This window comes from Xiphias gladius, chromosome 9 (assembly GCF_016859285.1).
Source record: "Xiphias gladius isolate SHS-SW01 ecotype Sanya breed wild chromosome 9, ASM1685928v1, whole genome shotgun sequence".
Classification (NCBI taxonomy): domain Eukaryota; kingdom Metazoa; phylum Chordata; class Actinopteri; order Istiophoriformes; family Xiphiidae; genus Xiphias; species Xiphias gladius.
Window position 1 is genome coordinate 15,730,827 of NC_053408.1, and position 21,328 is coordinate 15,752,154.

Below are 21,328 nucleotides of genomic sequence, written 5' to 3' on the forward strand. Positions count from 1 at the left end.
TTTGTGTGTCCTTGTTGAAATTACAGATTTGTGTCCTTGGGCTTTCTTGGCTAGATTCTGGAACAAATGGGTAGATTTCCGGAAACCCGACCTCAGAAAATCTCTTACATAAAAGCTGCATTTTACTCTTTTTCTTTCATGTCACTTTATAAGCAACTTTTTTTTTAAACATTCCTAAATATATGTATTTTAAGTAAACTGTAAAAAGGAATGTTTAAAATAATTTGTATTTTCTCAGCAATGTTTATCTCTACTGCCAAAGAGAAAGTAGATGAAGAGAGAAACTGATGATGGTCTGGATCACTGCATGTTTTACCATAGTTCACCGTGGTCTCACATGTGCGCGCGCACACACACACACACACACACACACACACACACACACACACACACACACACACACACACACACACACACACACACACACACACACACACACAGGGAGTAAGGAAATAGAGAGAGCGGACGACACCTGTCTGTCCCTGTGGAGCAGGAGTGTAAAGGTTAAATGTGTGTGTCATGGCTGGCTCCATGGGGGCGTGTGGTCAGGGGGGGCTAGCAGACAGCAGGTGGCAACTAGCCGGCCATTCACATCCCACAGCCTGACCAACAGACAACCTGGAGCTCTGTCAGGCGAGAGGGGTTCCAAATGCGCAGTGGGTTGTACAGTGGATGTGGTGATTTGAAGGGGAAATGAAGGCAACTGCGTCCTCAGTCTGCAATCAAAAACTAATATCCCCTCTTAATCATGTTCCAAACGTTTTCCTTCTCTCCCAGTGCATTAAATTCAATTAAACTAACGACCATATTCCTCCGAAATTGCTTCCCAAATAACGTGATACGAAGGTTTCTCCATCTCTGTCAGCTCGGAGAGGGTGCAACGCGCCTGTTAATTATTTTCGCTGTTATTTTAGTGTCGCACGGGCTGAGGATGGAAGGGGCGTGTGTGTGTGTGTGTGTGTGTGTGTGTGTGTGTGCATGTGTGACAAACAGGGCGTGGATTTGGCAGTCAGACGGGAAAGGGGGTGTCGAGGGTTTCCTGCTGAGCCGCTGCCACGGGAGCCACGGGAGCGCACCGGAGGCGCGGAGCGCTGCGGGACATAAATTCACTGCCGCCTTTCAGCCGAGCCTCGCTGCGCAAGTTTTCGGGCGACATCTGCACGTTGCCTCTCCGACGAACCTGGAGAAAGACAAGGGGGCGACGAGGGTAGGCTGAGCGCCATGAGGAGCTTTTTGACGCGCGGTGGGCAACTTCTGCGCCACTTGCTGCTGTGGCACGAACGCGGTGGGGTTTTTCTGAAGCGCTCCCACTCCGAGTAACTTTGTTTTTTGTCTTTTGTCTTTGTTTTTTAAGACAGCGGCATGAAGTCCTTTGGTATGCCATGTTTCCTGCGTTGTGTCCTCATGCTCAGGATTGCGACTCATGGGATGTAGTAAATGGAGAGCTGCGTTCAACTTTGGACACCTGAAAGTGCAGTCCAAGCTGTCCGTCTTCTTTACCATGGTCATTCTCTTCACTTACCTCTTTTACTGCCTCAACGGATACTGTGACTCCTTGCCCAGGCCCGTGCACGACCAACAAACTAATCCTCAAAGTAAAATCGTCTTAAATGATGGACACGAAGCGTCGCCGGAGCAGCTCGGCGCGTATGATGCGTCCCCGGGCTCGTTTGTCCGGGAACAGCTGTCGGACTTGTCGATCAGCGATGCTCCGTCGAACAATATCTCTATAGCCAATAGTTTCGGCAGCAAAAAGTTCCCTCAAGCCATCATCATCGGGGTGAAGAAAGGTGGCACGCGGGCTCTGCTGGAGTTCCTGCGCATCCATCCGGACGTGAGGGCCGTGGGCGCCGAGCCGCACTTCTTCGACCGCTTCTACGATAGGGGGCTAGAATGGTACAGGTAAGCAGTTGTCTTTTGTTTTGTTGATTTTTTTTTTTTTTTTAACCTTCTGATAAAAGAATTCGTGAGCTTCCCAAACGGGAAAAATGACCGGAATAGTAGTGAACTGTGAGGGTCAAGGTTCAGGTCAGAAGTCACGGGCGCCTGATTAGAACTTGTAGCTGCTTACTGTCACTTTCCACTGACACGTCCGGCAATTTAAAGCGGAAGTTTCTTTCCCTACTTGTGACTTTTGTAGGAAAATGTAAACAAGCCTTTTATTCATGTTTGTTAAGACGGTCAATTCGTTAAATATACACGGAGCCACTGATTTAAGATGAATTAATTTAAAAAATGGAATGGTCTTCCTGTTATATATATATATATATATATATTGCATTAGGCCTGGTGCTAATGTGCAGTCAGGTCATGGATGGCAAGTGGAGTGGGACCCCTGTTACACAAGGGCCCAACGATATCTGTGTTCTCCTCTGCATTCTTCTCGACTGCCCGTAAATGTGCTCTGTCATGCAAAAAATTGCATATGGTTCTTTTTTTCTGCAACAGCTGCACATGAAGCATATTTTGTGCAGCTTGTTTTACTAGTCTGACAGGATGGATGATGTCTGATTAGGGCAGATGCAGGTAACGCTGAGAGTAAAACTCTTAAGCTCTTTTTTTCTTTGTGGGCAGTTTTTAGACCATTTTTGGTGACAAGGCATGTGTATCATGTTCTTTTTTCTTACTCTTTTTTTTTGACCAGTCCGGGACCCACTAAGTGCTTTAGGTGGCAACAGCCAGGTGTACATGATCCTTTGTTATTATTTATTTTCTACCTCCCCTATTAGAGTAAATAAATAAATATTAGCGACCGAGAATGATTTTTCCAAAACAGAGCACATTCAAATACACTCTCCAGTTATTATCCCACATAGAGTATGTTTCTGTTCAGGCACACATATCATCTCATGCTGGTGTGGTCCCTCTCCTTTCCTCTCTTCATTACTGTCTCTCAGCACCAATAAGACACTCTGCGGATAGCTTCCAAGGAGGGCGGGCGTATTCAGTCCCCTGCCAATAAATTGCTGTTTATTGAGCTGATACGCTGCTTACCTAAGTGTCCGAGTTGGTCCCCTGAGGGGCCTCTGTCACTACCAGCCCTGATCACAGAGGGAGGACGGGCTGTTGTGGATGGCGCTGGTGCGGACGACCCCTCAGTCCGGTGGCCATGTGATCGCAAGAGGATCAGCCAAAACAAATAGCCCATTTTAAGTTTTCCCAATGAAACCTAGACCAAATTAAATTGTTTTCAGGATAGCAGCACGTAGAGAGAGCCACATTAAAATGTATGTATTTAAATCAGTAAATAAAATGGATGCAAGATGATGAAGGTTTTAAGTAGCTGTGGTCCGAGGAAGCTTCATATTTTGGTGGATGGGACTGCCTCATATCTGATAGCGCAGAGATGAGAGGAAAAAGAGACAGGGAGGGAGGGGCAGATGAGAACCATTTCAGAGGAAGAATGAGGAAAAAAGATCTGGGGAGTACATGACAGTTTGATAAAGAGATGCGGGGAAGAGAGAGGAGAACGCGGAGGTGTGGCAGAAAAAATGTGCGGTGAGAAGAGAAGACAGAGAGACGCAGGGAGAGATCAATACCGCCGGGTAATAATCAGTTCACTCTGAGGCTCAGGTGGAACAGCAACAAGCGACATCAGAGATCAAAGCCTGCGTGTGCACGAGTGCTGGTTCACTTTCTTATTACTTAGTATGTCTTTCAGGAAGAGGAAGAGGCCGGGACTTTCCTGCTGCATGCAAGCTGCATCAAAATGTTTGATGCATGTGTGATGAGTTATGCGTTGGGTGGACAGCGGCTTGTTGAGGCAGTTGAGCTTTGACTTGAACCGCTGCAAATGAGTCCAAACATTACTGAAACTGAACCCCCTGAAACGGGTTCGTCCCACACACACATACGTTTTATTCAAGTGGTTGAAAAGGCTGTGAAATGGCTGTTTGCAAACAGTTTACATAGATGCAAAAAATCCAGAATGAACTGTAGTCCTCCCACTCTGTTAATGATAAAGGATGGAGTTGCAAGTAGCAAATTATGTCATTATCAGTTCATGTACAGAATATTTTCTCAATATTCAATTCATCGTTTTGTCCATTAAATGCCACAAAATAGTGAATAGCAAATCCTTACATTTGAGAAGCTTAAATCAGAGAACATTCCAAATTTCTGCTTGAAAAATGACTGAAACAAATCATTGATTGTCAAAATAGTTGTGGAATAAATTTCTGTAGATAAGTAATTAATTAATTGGCTAATTGTGTCAGCTCTAATAGACGAGCTGTTTTGAATCTAGATAGCATGTGGAAATTTAGGGAAATGTATACAGTGATGCAAAACCATCTCAGATTTCAGCATTTAATGCAAAGGTGAAGCTATCAAAACGTGGATGTGAATATTTTACCCAAACAAGCATGATTTGTCTTGAAGGAGAACTCTTACTTTTTTTTTTTTAACAAATGATTTTCATTGTTTTTTCTATCACCACTGTCTTCTAGCAGTTGTAAGGGGACACTTACTTACACTTCACGAATGTAATATATCTCAAAATTAATTTTATAACCTGACATACCCGTCCTCTCTAATTTTCCGTCAGGCTTCAGATTTTTTCCTCAGGTCCTGGCAGGATTGGACGGTAGAGTTACAGAACTCAGTGAAGTCAGAGATGCACCGAATCAACTCCTCCACTGTATCCTCCGCAGTAAAATTATTGCCGTCAGAACTTCTGCTCAATGCCAGGATCCAATTGGACGCGTGTTGTGGAATTCAGTGTATTTGGGATTAAAGGTCCATTTAGATAAACTTTGGCTGCACAACCTGAAAGGAAAATCAGCAGTGCTTGTCACACTGGCTTGCCTATCCACTCTCTCCATCGGAAATAGAGGCCTTGCCGTGCGCAATGTTGCGCAGTTTTGATGTAAAAAAAAAAAAAACTCGTCTTCATAAAGGTATAGGAGATCAACAGCAAACTGATACTTTGACCTGGATAACAAATGATTTTTGAGGATAAAAAAAAGTTAGTTTTGTGCTTTTTCTTGTTTTCTGTTGGATGTTCAGTACTAGTTTGTTGACATGCATATTCCTGGGCAATAAAAGGTACATTCTAGTGTCAGTTTTAAAAATTCTCTTCCCCACTGGTTTGATTTCACCTAAAGGAATTGATCTAATAAGTGTGAGGGTAAAACTCGTACATTTATAAACACATTTTTGGCTGAAGCAACACGCTCTAGGATCTCTAGTTACTATGATCTGAAAAATCCCAAAGCATAACTGAGCACTAGAAAAAGGTTAAAGGTGAGAAAACTAGCGACCTTTACACGTTCCTTTTACGGCTTTTTCTGTTGATAGGAAACTGACCTTACTTTGTTCTCTTGAAACACAGGCATGATGCATTCAGTTCTCTTTTTTCTCTCTTCCTCTTCTTTTTCTCTTTTGAAGGCTTAATGAAACGTGTGTTTTTACTAATCCGCTGACAGCTCGTGTCAACACTGTGTGAATTGGACTGATGTAATGACAGGACGGGCATTAACGTGAACAGCTCAGGGACGTGCAGACGGGTGAGAGGGATTAGGCTCCCACTCACAGTTAAACAAAGCCTTATGAAGCGTTAGTCAACACTCCCACCCAGCCTCCCCCTCACCCTGTAGCACCGGTCCATGATGAGCTCTTCAGTCTTCCTACACCTCAACCTTTAGTGCTATAGGGGAGGCTTATTGTACCCAGGGACTGTGTAGTTCACTGGTTTACGGACAAGCAATAAGAGTTATTGGGCCTTATCTTTGTTTAGTCCAGTGATTCTCCACCAGGGGTACTCCAGGATGTACTTCTGCAATTTCAAGAGGGTATGTCAACAGAATGTGGACTAGCTCGAGTAATTTGCAAAAATACTCGAAAAAGTATACATCCACATACTGAATCAGCTTTAACACCTGAACACTACGTGTTGTGATTTAGGAAACTAGTTAGCATGCTAGCTAACTAAAGGTGACGTACAAACGGTTGAAATTGTTAAAGTGGCAATCTGGACGATTTCAGTCGTGCTTGATTTTGCGCCATCTGTAGTTAATGGTGGTAACGGCAAATGCGGTTTGCAGGTCACAGAGTTCTGGGGACAGCGAAACAAACTACTGTGTTTTTAATAAAGAAGTCAGACAATAACTGGACTTTTTCCATCATTCTGTGAGCAACCGTGACCTGATCCTATGATGCGCACCGCATGAGTCTGTGAACAGCAGGGCACAGTGAAAGGAGTTGGTTTCCTTGCTGAGAAGTTGGATGTGTTCAGCCTGTTGCCTGCAACTCTTCATCTAACAGCTCACTGCAGCTGCTCCTTCTTCTTCCATTACTCTCTGCAATATTTCAGACTGATCCACTGTCCAAAAATGCTGAAAATGGCCTTGGTCTTGTTTTGTAGACGCATTTTTGAACCCTGCAGTTCCTGTCGCTACTTCAAAATAAAAGTCAACTTGTCTTTCACCAGTTAAATGCTTTTAATGTGAAGGTGCAGCAGTAGGAAATGTTCAGTTTGGATTACCAGCAACTTAATGTAGCATTTTTTCCCCGAATGTCCCCACAGACACCCACTTCGTAACACTGCAAATATATGAATATTGCAATACTGTCATCAGTGGGCCACAGGCTCAGTCCCCTCTGTGTTAACTCATTCGGCAATATATAGTGACTTAACAAACATTCATTTAAATGAAAATTTGTAAGATTGACACTTTAACTAAAAGTAATGGCTTAATGATTGAAATATATAGATAAAAGAAACATTTTCCTAATGAATAAATAGTTCAATGGTTGAAATATCTAAAGGTAATGGAATAAATACTCCAACTTCTGCCACTCCAAGTGGTGGTAGTACGATTGCAAACCCCTTTTATTAGGAAAATTCTGTAGGCTAACAATATCCAGATTTCTATTATTAATAGTGTTAAATAACATCTAGTTCAAATGAATGTGTTTGGAACACGGTGGATTGTTTCAGTGAAGGGGTACTTGAGGTTATCTGGCAGGGCTGTGGAGGGGAATGTTCAGACATTTCATTTCCTTTGCTTCCCTTTGTCTCTCACACATCACTTCATACATCTCGTGCACCTCAGAAAATATTAATATGCTGTAATAATGTGTTAAGTATTGATTGTTCATATCTCGTCCCTGATGTGTCCCTATGTTGCTCAGTGGCTTATGAATAATTAGACACATCTGACTTCCCCCTGCTTTCCACCTTTCCTTTCCTCCTTTTCTGCTCTCCCTCCTATTCCATACTTCCAGATATCATATATTGTCATTAAAAATATTATTCATTTAGTGTAATTACATGGTAAGTACCCGGTGATCCACATATATCAATTTGAAACAGAACCTTTGCATTTGAAGCCAACAAAATCATCTGAAACTGGGCTGGAAAGTCTCACTTAAACGTTTATTCTCTGACAGAGCTCCTAATTTCAAAGCGCTGTCTGTGTCTTATAGCGTCTTGGCCCCTGTCTTCAGTTGGTCACCAAGTAAAACACATTGACATCCTTAAAGGAAGCATTTGGCAAATTGTTTGAGAAAAAATGCTTATATGTGGAAAAGCCTTGGCTTTGCCATCTACTGGAAACAAATCTGTGGTTTCGTGGTGTAGAATGAGGCTTAAGACAGCCATAGTGTGCAAGTGAGCGAGTGTGAGCATGTGTGTGAGCTTGGATCCATTCACACTGCTTCAGCTCCACCTGAAGTCCATCCAGTCCCCCAGTTCTTCTCAGCATCTCTCAGCCTTTTTCTTGACGCTATAAATATCTCGCAGATATAACTGTCATTTCCCGATATCGATCACTTAAAATAGGTTCTTTCTATTGATCTCTCGCTCTCTCTGCCTTTATCATGGTGTTGCAGCAGAAATGAATTAACTTCTGAATATTCAATCTTGTCGACAAGGACCTGTTTCTCCCTTCCACTGCTGATTTTTATACCCCATAGTCTAAAGTGTTGCGGGAGTGGATTTATTGGCTTGTTCAGGTCACTCAATCTGGGTAATGTAAAGCCACTGTTAGAGCCTCTTTCTCTTTCTCTCTCTTTAGAGTCAATATTTTTTCTCTCGGTCTCTAAATTTTTTTCCTTATCGACTGATTTCTTTTTCTCATAGTCTCTTATGTCTGAGGAAGCACGTTGTATAATTCAGCTGAGTGCTGGATGCACTACCAAGACAGGAATGTCCAGGTTTTATTTCCTGTTAGACTTTTCTACCAATCACAGGGGATTCTCCGGATGAGTTCCCCGCTGCTCATATTCTTGGAAGTTGCATGTTGCAGAGAGACTGACACTGGGTTTTTGGGCCAAAGAGAGGCTTTCAGGGAAGAATTTGGAAAAATAGGAAACGTATAGATCTTCCTGGAAGAAAGAGGGCTTTGTGCAGAAGACAGGGTTCAGTGCATTGCGAGTATTTGAAGCCACAGAAGTGTAAGAAGGAAAAACTAGTCGGTTATGTCCATGAACATGAGCAACACTATTCAGCAAGTCTTTCTGAACTAATAAACATAACAAATGCACTGCTGTTTATATGTAAAAGCATTTTTGTCAGACTTAACACAATATGTAAATTAATCTGTGAAAACTTTCAGGCAATACTCAAACATGACTTGATAAATTGGTGTGGGATAGGTATGGATTTTTACTTGGAAAAAAAAACAGGTGAAAAAGCAGGTATGATTCAACTCAATCATTTATACTTTGACAGCTTGTCATTGGTCGACCTTTCCCTTCACAGTAGGCCTGGTCTCTCATCCAGTCAGAAATAATGGAATCAGATGGCCGGTGAGAGATGCACGACGAGAGGACCACTGGGGGAACTGTGAACCTCACCGTACTTCAATTACAATTACAGAGTACAGAAAGAGGAAGTTTGTGTCATCCATGTGACTGATTTTTAATTCTCCGGACATGCTGTTACTTTTCTCCAGTCACAAACCCAAAATCTGCCTTCCTTGTTAAACAGATAGAGCAGAAAGTGAGGCTGCGAGAGATCCGTGAGATCAGGATGACTGACGAGCCTCCATGTTTAATGCACACACTGAAAATAAGTACAAGCTCTGCATGAGAGAAAGGATTTCGTTCCCCATTAAACTAGCATTAGGAAGGGATTTCTTCACAGTCAGAATGGATAAGAGGGACAACTAGAAACTGTTTAACAGCCCTTTAAGCATGTGAGCATTGTTTTGAGATGGACTTGAAAAAATATCACCCCGTCCTTCAAAGTAGTGACTCCACCTCGACAAGCTGCAACATTAAAACGCTGCTTACTTGTTAATGCATCAGGATTAATATTATAATAATTCCGTACACTAACAGCTACCAGTTTATTAGGTACAACTAGCTAAAACTAATACAGTCTACTACAACAGTCAGGCAATAACAAATCATGCATTCATGGAGGTTGCAATGCTCAGTTTTAGAGAGGCGATGATTTAACTGTATGGTCATTTTGGAAGATGTAGTTTGTGGTGCTGTTGAAAGAAAATTCTTTTTCTTTCCACATCATCATCGAAATCTTTTTTTGAAAAAAAGACCTGTCACAATTCCTTAAAGCCTAAGATGATGTCTTCGAAATGCTTGTTTTTTTAACCGACCAGCAGTCAAGTACCCCAAGACAATGTTATATATAATAGTTGTTGATAAAATTTACCACCATTTTCTGCGGATCAATTTATCAATTAATTAATTACTTGCTTCATCTCTAAAGTACAAAATATATTTAAGATAATCCCATTAGGGAGCTCAGGGGTCGGAATCATTTTTTAATTCTGCTTTGTTCATGCTCTATTTTTTCCACTTCCTTTTTAAGTCGAAAAAAAAGGGTTTGAAATGATATCAACTCACTTCTCCGTTTACATCAATAACATTTATAGTTGCTGCTGTTCGGTTTTGTCCGACAGCACCCAGTTTACCATCACTGGCCTGTCTGGAGAGGCAAGTAATCATTGACTGTGTGTGTATGCGTTTGTGTGTGTGTGTGTGTGTGTGTGTGTGTGTGTGTGTGTGTGTGTGTGTGTGTGTGTATGTGTCTGTTTGGCCATAGACCTCTCACTGGTGTCTACCTCTGGTTAATGTCTTACTGTCTGACTGGGTTGGGGGGTGGGGAGGATATCGTGAGAACCTGCAGCCAGCCTGAGAATCCCCCAGAGAAACACACCTTTCTTTGTCAGCTTATATAACCTCCCCAGAAAACTCCCATCAGTTTGACTTAACCAACTTAGAAGAACTGGTTAATTGTCGGTGTTGTCTGTGCTGGTTTTGAGAGGAAATTAGATTAATTACGCCTGAAACTCTGGCACAGACAGCTAGAGCTGAATTTGAGGACAAGCAAAACATCAAACAGGACGGGGGGATGGGAGGAAATCTGGAAACCAACGCAGGCTCCCACTTCATGTCCATCCAAACTCTGCTGTGTCCTGTATATGTTGATGTGTGTGTAAACGTAGCCAAGGCCTCCTGGGTCCACTCTGACGAGCCTGATGGCACTAATAGCAGACCGCTGAATGGACTGTTTCCAGTTGTAAAAACCGTGCCTCTGCCAGCAGTGATTTCCGTTTTCAGCTTAAGACACTGCTAACAATGAACTGAGAAACCACAAGGAGGGGCAGGCTCGAGCTTCTCGGAAGTGGCTTTTCAGGATCGGACAGTATCGGGTGTTCTTATTGGTCGGGACCTGGGGAGTTGCCAGACGAGCAAAAGTCCATATTGAGTCGATTAGAGTGTTTCTGAGGCATGTGTGTGTCCCAAATGAGTGTGTACTCGTTTAGAGAAGCTGTTTAATTAGTGAAAAGGTGGGTTTTTTTCTCTGTTGCCTGTGCAGACTCAGAGAAGAGGGTAAATATTACAGTATGTACATGTTGTCTCATGTTTAATCTTTAACTGGACTGGCTAAACTAAAGGCCAGACTAAATCTGTTTAAACTGCAGGTTAAAAAATAAGAAACAGCTGTTTAGTTAAGTCTGGGTTTTTTTGAAAAGTGTGTTTTATACCGCAATATACACAAGACACACAGTGGAACAATATACCATAATATTTTGAATTTTTACTTTGTATTTTAAAAAGTATAAAATAATATACTTGCAATATATTTCAAAATAAAATAACTTTTCACTTATTTATTACAAAGCATATTATCATGTATTCTCCATAATTTATCATATGTACTGTATCTAAATATAAGAAAAAATTATTTCATTATTATTATTATTATGGAATGCAAAGTATATGTGAAGTTCTTCCATACACTCAAATGGCTTTTTAACATATTCAAAATTACCCAATATTTTTTTCCCAGTTTAAAAAGACAGAAAATAAATTTTAAAAAAAACAATAAAAAAAACAGCAAATAATAACGTTTGAGAAAATGGAAACAGTGAATGTTGGGCATTTTCGTTTAAAAAAAAGAACTTAAATGATAATTGCTTAAAAAAATATTTGCCAATTGATCTTCTGTCGATCTACTAATCAACAAGTCGTTTTGAGTTCTAACGTGCTGATACCATTATAAATTGAGAGATATTTATTCCTAAAGACCTTTCCCGGACCAATATCATAATTTAAATTAATAGTTAACTAAACTGAAGTGAGTCATATAAACATCCCCAGTTCATCACACCATCTCACTAACGGCCCTATTATGTGACCGTGGCGAGGGCATCATGACATCACTGAGGTCGGGATGCAAAAGGCCGGAACCGTCCTTCTGTAATCTGCCTGTCTCTCCACCCCGTCCGTCCCTCCACCCTTGAGCCCTGTGTTCAGGGGATCGGGTGAAGGCAGGGTGGGCCCCCCAGGGCCCCTGGCAGCTCAGAGATAAAGCCACACAAGTAGGCCACTGTGGGCCCAGCAGGAACATGACTGCAGATTTTCCCATTCGATAAGTCAGGAGGGGTGGGAGCAATCAGTGGCAACATATACACACACACACACACATACACACATTTACTTACACTTGCACTTATGGACACAGACAGTAGAAAGACTCTCAGAAAGACATAATCACTGCATCCCCTCTTCCTGTTTTTCATTTTTTCCATTTTTTTTTCTTGCTGTGGTCATTTTTGAGATTCTACCTTCCTTTTATTCGTTTGCATTTTAGGGACATCTTTGGTGATTATTATCACTGCTGTGATTTTTTTTTTTTTTTTTTCCCGGCAGGAAAGTGAATAAGCGCGTTTCCCAAAAAAGCAGGCTACTGCTTTAAGACAAATCATTATTGTATTACATCAGTCAGAAATTCGGAATAACAAAACTCACATATTTAGACAAACGGTCGCAAGCTGACGCTAGCGCTTCAAGCAGTGTACAGCTTTGTTAAAATTCACACATTCATTCTCTCACAGAGGCACGTAGAGATCCTCCTCTGTCATTAGGGCTGCCCTGGTTTCTCAGAGGAAACTCTGACTGACCACTTCTCACTCACCCACCGCTCTCAGGCCCTCTGATGTCTCTATTAACTGTTACGCCTCTATTTTTCCCCTCAGCTAGACACATTCTTCAGCTCTTTCCTACCGACCTACCCCAGTGATGCAAACCTCCTCGGTAAAAATACCCCTCACCACCCGGGAGCGTCTGCCAGACGGTAACCTTCAGAGTGTGTAATAGTCCGCCACACACATGCTGGAGTGAGATACAGTGAGTCACATGAAGTGCAGGAAATATGGGTTCATGCAATGCAGATATTGCGTGAAGGGCTGATGGATAATACCTAGTACCAATATTCAGTGCATATTTATTTCACTCCTAAAACTTATAGGAATTTTCTTCTTCTTTACAGGAAAAACCTGTGAAACCTCATTGTAACTCTGCAATGAAAACCAGATGCAATTACTTATCATTAATTACTTTAGCCTTAAATTCTCCTTTTGGCAGCCTGACAACCTGAAATTTCAAAACATAAAGGAAAATATCCAAGAAAGAGGTTTTCTGTATTTTTACAAAGAAATGGATACATTTAACAAAAGGCTAAATATTGGCCAGAGACATCATCCAACTTATGTAATGGCCCACCTCCAACAGACACAAAGAGAAGCACTACTTTACTTCCCCTTTTATTGAGTTGCTTACAGTCCCCGCTGACTTGTAATCAGCCCACAGAAGCTCCTCAGCCCTGTATTTGCCATCAGTAATAACAAGCCTCTCCCTCCACGCAGCAGCTTTTAGAGATCTTTGAACACACACAGGAAAACCGTATCTTTTGTCATGTCCCTCTGTAGTGGTCAAGGATGTCAATACGTTTTAAAATTCCTTCACACATGTCAAATATATCCATAACATATCTAATGTCTCATTTTTGAAGGATACAGTAGAGGCCCAGTCGAGGCTTTGAAGTTTTAAGAGAGAGATGGGAAGGCAGAAAAGTGGAGAAAAGAGAGGAGGTGAGGGAAATGGAGGGATAGAGGAAGGAAGAGAGGGGGAAACCCGGCATGTTCAAGAAAGAAAGCTGCACATGATGACATGTTGCATTACATGATCCCCCGTGATCCACGGTGGTCTCGCCCTCAGAATCGCAACCATCTGCCTCTGACCTTCAGGGAGGAAGAGTCCATTTCCGTGCAGTGCAGGCTGGTGGGGATTAAGCGAGTCCGGGGGTCTGGCCCAGCAGAGCCTGTACGGATCACAGCTTTCAGAGCTCCGAACCCTGGCACCGGAGGGAAACTTCCTAACTCAGAAACACTTCCCTCAACTCGGCCATACAGACATACACACACACACACACACACACACACACACACACACACACACACACACACACACACACACAGACATGCAAACACACACAAACTGAGGACTTCATTGCTCCCAGATGTGGATCCATCCTGTGGAAGGCATGTTCAGATGGTTGCTGTGTGAACGTGTCTGTTCTGTGTTTGTGTGTGTGTTTGAGTCTGTCATAGCAGTAGGCAGAGAGAGAGTAAGATGGGTCACCACCCATCTTACTCTCTCTCTGCCTACTGCTATGACAAACAGAAATGAAAATGGCTGATGTCTGTGCTTGCCACTGGAAAAGCGATAATAGCCACTGTGTTTACAGTACCTGCAGGCACCCTTTGTATTTTGAAATATGCACACACATTCACATTTGAGAAGCTCTTTAGTGGGTAAACCCCACTAAGGGCAACAGCCTGCTCACAAAGTCAGAGAGGAGTAACTACTGAAACAGTGAGGTTGATAGAAAAGGGTTTTCAGGCTGCAAAACAAATGAATAGGTTGTAATGCCACTGTTTTATGTCCTTGTGATCATTTTACCCCAGAAATAATAGGCCTAGACCATACATACATAATCTGACTTTGCAGAGTTGTCAAGAAAGCAGGAGGAAAATGGGTTCTTTTGGCTTTTTCCTCTTTTTTTTCCCCGATTTTTGATCATTTACGCTCACATAGTTCATAGTGATCAAGTGTGTCTCAGTTTTGCTATGTGTGTCTGTCAGTCTACCATTTGTAATACTTCTATTGAAATTGATATAACAATTCAATCCACAAATTATTACATGGGTTAGCTGTACTTCAGCAATTTGGCCCTGCACTTTCACATTGTTGGGAGACTTGTAAGAGAGATTTTGAAAAGTAAGATCAAAGCAGCTTTGCAGCTTAGGACAAATATCCTGACTTTTAATGCCTAGTATGCCTTGCAGGTCATTATTTCAGAGCAACGCAAGGCTGTAGTACTCTCCATGACAAGTAAACTGATGAGTGGTGATGGTGGTTAAAATCAGTGGAGTGCCCCCTTTAACCACATCAAATATTGTGGATTCAAATAGAAACAGAAGGTGAGATTGCAACCACAGCTACTGAGCTAGGCTACTTACTCGTTAGCAGGACTAGGTAAACTTTAGTTGTTTTTTTCTCTGTCATGATTGGATTCAGTATGTGATAGCAAGCACAATTAACAAGATGTCAGTTAATCAATGTTGACATTTTAACTATAGATGATAATTAGCCGTAGGCAAAGAAACTAAATATACCTTTAGCGGGGGCCAACAGTGGCTACCTCACCACTAGCTAGCTTAAAATTGATGTAGCTGTCACTTTTTGGCAGATAGTGAAGTTGGTGGATCAGCAAGTCCAGAGTTAACAAAGCCAGAGTGCAGTTACGCTTGGTTTTTAGCTCCATTTTGTAGTTACTTCAAATTCTGCATAGTGTCTTCATCGAAATTTTACATTTTTATATGCCATTTTCATTTTCTATGTAGTAAAAATATCACAGGCTTCTGGTATTAACTCAATTTTGACCAAACACGTATTTATCTCAACCTGGGTTGCGGGACAGACGTGGAAAATGCTATTCAAATAATGTTTGTCCACTACATCCACACAAAGTAGCCCCTGCAACTCTCTTATTCAGAGCCTGACGTAGGTAAGTGTATACAGGTCACTCTTGAGTCCTCATATTCTAGTCATAAACAGTTTCCTATTAGCCTGCAGTCCTTTAAACAGACACTAATAAAGCTAAGCCCACCCACACGGACCACAGCTAAATGTGTGTGAGAGCGCCCGGACACATTTGTACGCACAGATAAATGCACATCTGCGTACTTTCAAACCCGACCGCATTCCTGCTCCAGATGCTAACGGTGAAGGTGTGATGAAAACAAACATCAGGTCGCTAGGTAACACTCTTTGGAAGCCATACAGAGGCCGGCGGTCGGTGGCATCGCGCACTCCAGCTGGTATCAGATAAAAAGAACAAACACTGTGTTTTTCATCTTTATGAGAGCAAAAGAGATTAGACGCTTCTGAATAGAAGCTCCAGGTTAATGAGAGCATTTTGTGCATTCTTGGGTTGCTGCTGTTTTTATTCATTCCCTCTTTTCTTGCTCTTCTTCCTCTCCTATTCACTCTCTGTTGTCACGCCCCCCCCCTCCCATACTCCACTGCTGTGTGGCCTCCTCCTGGGCTTTCTTTTTGTAGCCAGGCTGTTCTGTGATTACAGGTTAGTGGTCCAAAATATAAACATGATGTCGATGGCAGCACCATTCAGCCTCGCATGGAACACCATGGCTTCCACTAGACGGACTGGATGAAATTAAACATCCATTTAGTGCTTTAGACACACTCACAAAACACCAAACAGCACAAACAGACTGGCACCTCAGTTGTTTTTGCTTTCAGATCTGGTTGTGGGCAGTGGATGTCATTGCCTGCAACCACAGAAAAACACTAAAATATCTTGCATATTTGGGTCCATATTTTTTTTTTTTTGGTATCGTATTTTTTCTCGTATTCCTTTTGGGTAAAAAAAAACATAGACGATGATGTAGGTTTTTCCAGAGAGATAACGCCCACTTTTGATAGAAGAAAATTGTCCCACTGTCTAAAACATCAACAGTAACTGTCAGGTTATAGTTCTACTCCCTTTAGAGCAGAGAGATTATTTCTCAGGCAACTAATGTTCACGAGTAATACAGGGAGAAATTTATCACTAAGAAAGCAGACTTCCCTGACTTAAGAATTAGGGGAACCAAGTGCATTGCAGCGAAAAAATATGGTGATTAAAGGATGCAACTCTCCCTTTTTCTCTACTGGAAATCTTCGCAAAACTGCCCAGGCATGTTCTCTCTGGGGTTGTTAAGAGTCTTTCTCTGCAATGTTGGAAACAAAGGTAAAAGAGGCAGGATGAGGAGATGTGGACACACCAAAACAACATGCAATTACCACAAAATAACTTCGCAGATTTATGAAGAGTATCCAAGGGTGGAATTTCCTCTCTGAGCCAGCTCTGTTAAACTTTCCTTAGATCCAAATGAGAAATTTAGCTTCTTTTCTCTGGGAGCCAGATTCATAAAAACTATATTGCCAGTCATTTCATGCGGTGACCAGAAAGAAGCACGTGACCCACAGGCTCAGAAACTTGGCTTCAGAGCCATAGGTTAGAGCTTACACTTTGGCCTAAAAAGCTCATTGTAATACATCCCAATGTAGAGACAAGCCATAGAAACAGCATTATTTTTCTAAACCTTTCTCCCTTTGGTCTAAACTGTATTTTTCTCAATTTTGTTTTGCCCCCGCCCTGTAATACAACTTAGAGGTTTCTTATGAATACCATAAGTTGTGTATTTGGTGTTACCCTTGTAGCTTCATGCAAGGGGACGTGCCAGACTTGGAGCTGAGTGTGTGTGTTGGATGAGAGAAAGAGAGGAATGGAGTCGGCTCCATCACCACACACCAGAGCTCAGAGCCCCATAAGCCCTTCACTTACAGACCAACCACGAAGACTCCGACCCCACCATCACCACATATCTGCTGAGAAGGGAGGGGGAAGCATGGAAATTAGTTGAGGGATCTTTCACAGTTGCAACACTGGCATTCCTCACTGCTTAGATTTTTTTAACGCAAACTGAAATTTGAATCTTCTCTTTAAACTCAACGAAACAGGCTGTATTTATTTATTTATTTTTTTGTGCTTTTTTTAAGAGAGGAAAGTTGGCAGGATATTTTTCACAGCGGAGGTTATTAGATTCCATTTTACCGTTACAGTAGCATTTGAATGAAATAAACGACACGAGACAAATAGGTTTTCCTTTCCCTCCCATTTCCCTTGTTTTATATACGATCTGCTCTGGCACGTTATACAGACTCTCAGTCAAACATGGGCTTTAGTTAGGGTTTGTTGAACTTTTTGAGGTACTACTACGTCTTCTAAGCCTCTGAGTCATCTAAGTACGGGTGAAGATCAAGAGGAAGAGGGCAGCCCAGTCCTCTAAAAGCCAAAGTGTGCCGAGAATACCTCAACCACTGATGATAATAACAGTCAGAGGGCCAAAGGCAATAACCAGGATTGAACGAGAACACATGGCATGCCATGTTATAGGACACTTTTGGCCTATTGCCTGTTGTTTCTGTAGGCATTACTAATAAGACTACTGCAGCCAAATATTCAGTAAATGAAAGGATAATTCCATTTCATTACAATAATGGCCAGTTTTTGGCCATTATTTATATCAATTATGATAACACTGTACTCACAAATGTAATTGCTGAGATCTGGGAACATGGTGACAGGGCAGGGCAGAATGAGATCATCAGACGAATGGGCAGATGATCAGACAGGTTGTAAACAAGCCAAATGTCTTGCCAGATTATCTTAACCACTTCATTCAGAGGTAAAAGTGATTTTTCTTTCAAATACTTGTGTTTAGCCGATGTTTAAAAGGTGTCTGATTGTCTGACTACTCATGTCTCTTGTCCTGCCTGGCTTCTTTTTAGCAGTGTTCCTGCACTGCCAGATATCAGCAATAGGCCTTTTTCAGAGAAGACATTCTGGCATGTTACAGTATGAAAAGCACAGGTGTTATTACTAAAATTAATGATGGCTAAATTGTATTTAGCTGCTTCAGTTTTACTGTACATGTTGGCTCACCGTCCCACTCTCATGGCTCACTGGGACACTTGAATAGCACAGAGCCATTGTTAAAGTTATTAGTAACACCTGTGCTTTTCCCACTGTGACAAGTCCACAATGTCTGCTGTGAAAAAACCCTATAAACTTTAAGTGCAATGTTTTTATTACCAATAAAAATAATGGCCAAACTCCGAAAATAGTTGTAATAAAACAGAATTACTCTTAACACCCAATTTGCTCTTTTCTGTCGTTAAGTAGTTAACTGCTACTACTAACTGCTGTTTTTTCAACTTTCTGATATGAGACTTAAGGGAATTTAAGAGAAAGAAGGGTAAAAGATGGAAAAAATGCATTGAGTAAAATGTTATGGTAATCTGATTAATGAGTAGTGTAAGGATTTGAAATTTGACAATCAGTAATTTACACCACAGTTACTAATCCCAGTAACGCTCTGTTAGGTCGCTAGCTTGGTGCAGGGGCTGGAGGCAGTAGCTCTGTTGCCGTGTTTTCACGTAGTGTGTTCTTAGCTGGCTTGCCAGCGTTAGCCACTGTTAAACCTACATTCAGCAATTACCTGGTTTTGTTCATAGCTAGAGGGTGTGTGAACCCCGCAGTTTCACTTTGAGGGTAGACTTCTGTGAGGGTAGACTGTTGATGTTAAGGATTAGTTTGGAGTACACACAAACGGGGGAAAACAAGGAACTAAAGTGACAAATGTAGCAGCAGCAACGTTTCCAACCTTGCTGTAAGACTACAAATACCAGCAGTGTAACAGTAATGTTGCTATAATTTCAGTCCAGCGGGAAACTCTCCCAGCATGGAGGAAGTGAAGAACAAGAGGAGAAGGAGAGTCCAGGCAGTTATGAGCCTGTTTAGGAGGAGGCAGTGGATGAGAGGAAATTAGTTGAGGTTAATATAGCCTTGCGGTTTTCCTACAGTAGCCACTCACGGACTCCCTCCCAGTCTGCACTGACATGGTCACTCCATCAATGCCAGCAGCTAATGTCATGTTTATCTCTCTCTAATCACAGATTTAGCCCACTAATTACAAAGCAAAATCAAAAAGCCTTCAAGGCAAGAGAGGCATCATCAAAGGAATGTACTGAGAATTATGAGAATATCAAGGGAATGTAATCATTTTTTCTAATATATAGATGTTATTTTTGTAATATAGAGCACATGTTGGCCTTTCTCAAGTATCATCTGCTGGAATGTTTAGAGTAAAGTTTTATTAATAGCTGTCTCTCTCTGTCTCTGTCTTTCTTTTCTCTTTCATCCAGGAACCTGATGCCTCGTACACTTGAGGGTCAGATCACCATGGAGAAGACCCCAAGTTACTTCATCACCAAAGAAGCCCCTCGCCGCGTCTTCTCGATGAGCCGCAACACCAAGCTCATCGTGGTGGTGCGAGATCCCGTGACCCGAGTTGTTTCTGATTACACCCAGACTCTGTCCAAATCTCCTGGGCTCCCGTCCTTCCAAAACCTTGCCTTTCGCAATGCCACCACAGGACTCATCGACACATCTTGGAGCGCCGTACGCATCGGCATTTACTCCAAGCACCTAGAGAACTGGCTGCGCTTCTTCCCACTCTCACGCTTCCTTTTTGTGAGCGGCGAACGCCTTGTAACGGACCCAGCAGGCGAGATGGGCCGGGTCCAGGACTTTCTAGGACTCAAGCGCGTGGTGACAGACAAGCACTTCTACTTCAACCAGACCAAAGGTTTCCCCTGCCTAAAGAAGCCAGAGGGGAGCAGCAGACCACGCTGCCTGGGGAAGTCGAAAGGCAGGCCCCATCCCCAGATCCCCTCTGAGGTCCTGCTTAGGCTCAGGGACTTCTATAGACCCTTCAATCTCAAGTTCTACCAAATGACCGGCCAAAATTTTGGCTGGGATTGAACAGCTACTCGCCAAAGCTCCTAAAAACTTTTACTTTGCTTCAATCTGGCACAACCTTAAAACTGGAACTTATAGCACTTGGCACCCCAAGTGCCAGGCTCTCATTGCTGTCCAAAACACTTGACAGCAATACGTCCATATTGAAAATTACACCAGAAAGAAGCCAATCGTGAAAAGAGATGTGCCAAAAGTTAAACCAAATGGCAAAAGAGTAACAAGCCTTGACAGCTGGGCAAAGCTACGATAAACCAAATGACATGTTGGAGTTTTGAGAGGGACACAGGAGCTCTGCCACACAAAAAAAAGACAGCGAGGAAAGAAACTATGGGGTTTGAAATCTACACTATGGTACAATCAAAATAAATGTAAATGTGTGTTGTTGAGACGTAAACTAATCATTCAGAATCACTTAAATTGTTCAGTTCACCGTTATACAGTGTATGCAATTTTAGGAAGTTATTTTTTCTTCAGTTCTTTTAATGCAAGCTCCTTTTCTGGACTGTCTTCTAATTTTATAAAAATCAAAGATTTAGGAAAACACAGGGGGATACCAAGTACTGGTGCAAAAAAATGCACCAGACATGTTAAACAGTCCATATGTGCTGTAAATTTGCTGTTATTTATGTCGCCACTACAGTGCTTGTATAAAATGTTCTTTACAGACCACACCTGTGTCTGTGATTGTTTTCTACTTCATTTAACTCACACTCACCTCCATAAATGGTACTTACATGCAAATGTATATTTCTAAAAGCCTAATTTATAAGATGACAACTTATTGTTGAGAGTTTTACTCTGAGACTTTTGTATTTGAAATTCTGCTGGAAATTCTGAGTAAAACCTTTATTCTAAAACATGTGCTTTGGACTCATTTTTGCACTGCGTTTCTGAGAACCTCTCAGTTCATCCTCTTTGTATTTATTCCAAACATACCGATATTGCTACCACAGGGAATACAAAATACATCTGTTGGGCAGATGATTTTTCCTGGAAGAGACCTACCAGACATAGGGTCATTAGAAAGCAAAATGTAATTAATCACTATTTTATAGTATATTATACTTACTTCAGGGGATGATTTACTGAGTTATTTATTCACAGTAAGTGAAAATGCTTCGG

At 41.8% G+C, this 21,328-nt stretch overlaps 1 protein-coding gene across 2 annotated transcripts; it reads left to right on the forward strand.

Annotated features, from left to right (window-relative positions):
* Positions 1-1,082: 1,082 nt before the first annotated feature.
* si:dkey-121b10.7 (heparan sulfate glucosamine 3-O-sulfotransferase 6) lies at positions 1,083-21,017 on the forward strand. 2 transcript variants are annotated; one of them, XM_040134421.1, is made up of 2 exons: positions 1,083-1,902; positions 19,591-21,017. In XM_040134421.1, the coding sequence occupies exons 1-2, from the start codon at positions 1,424-1,426 to the stop codon at positions 20,207-20,209; spliced, it is 1,098 nt and encodes a 365-aa protein (XP_039990355.1). In that variant the 5' UTR covers positions 1,083-1,423; the 3' UTR covers positions 20,210-21,017. The 2 variants fall into 2 exon arrangements, with proteins under 2 accessions (XP_039990355.1, XP_039990357.1); XM_040134423.1 differs by having other exon boundaries at positions 1,083-1,896.
* Positions 21,018-21,328: the final 311 nt, after the last annotated feature.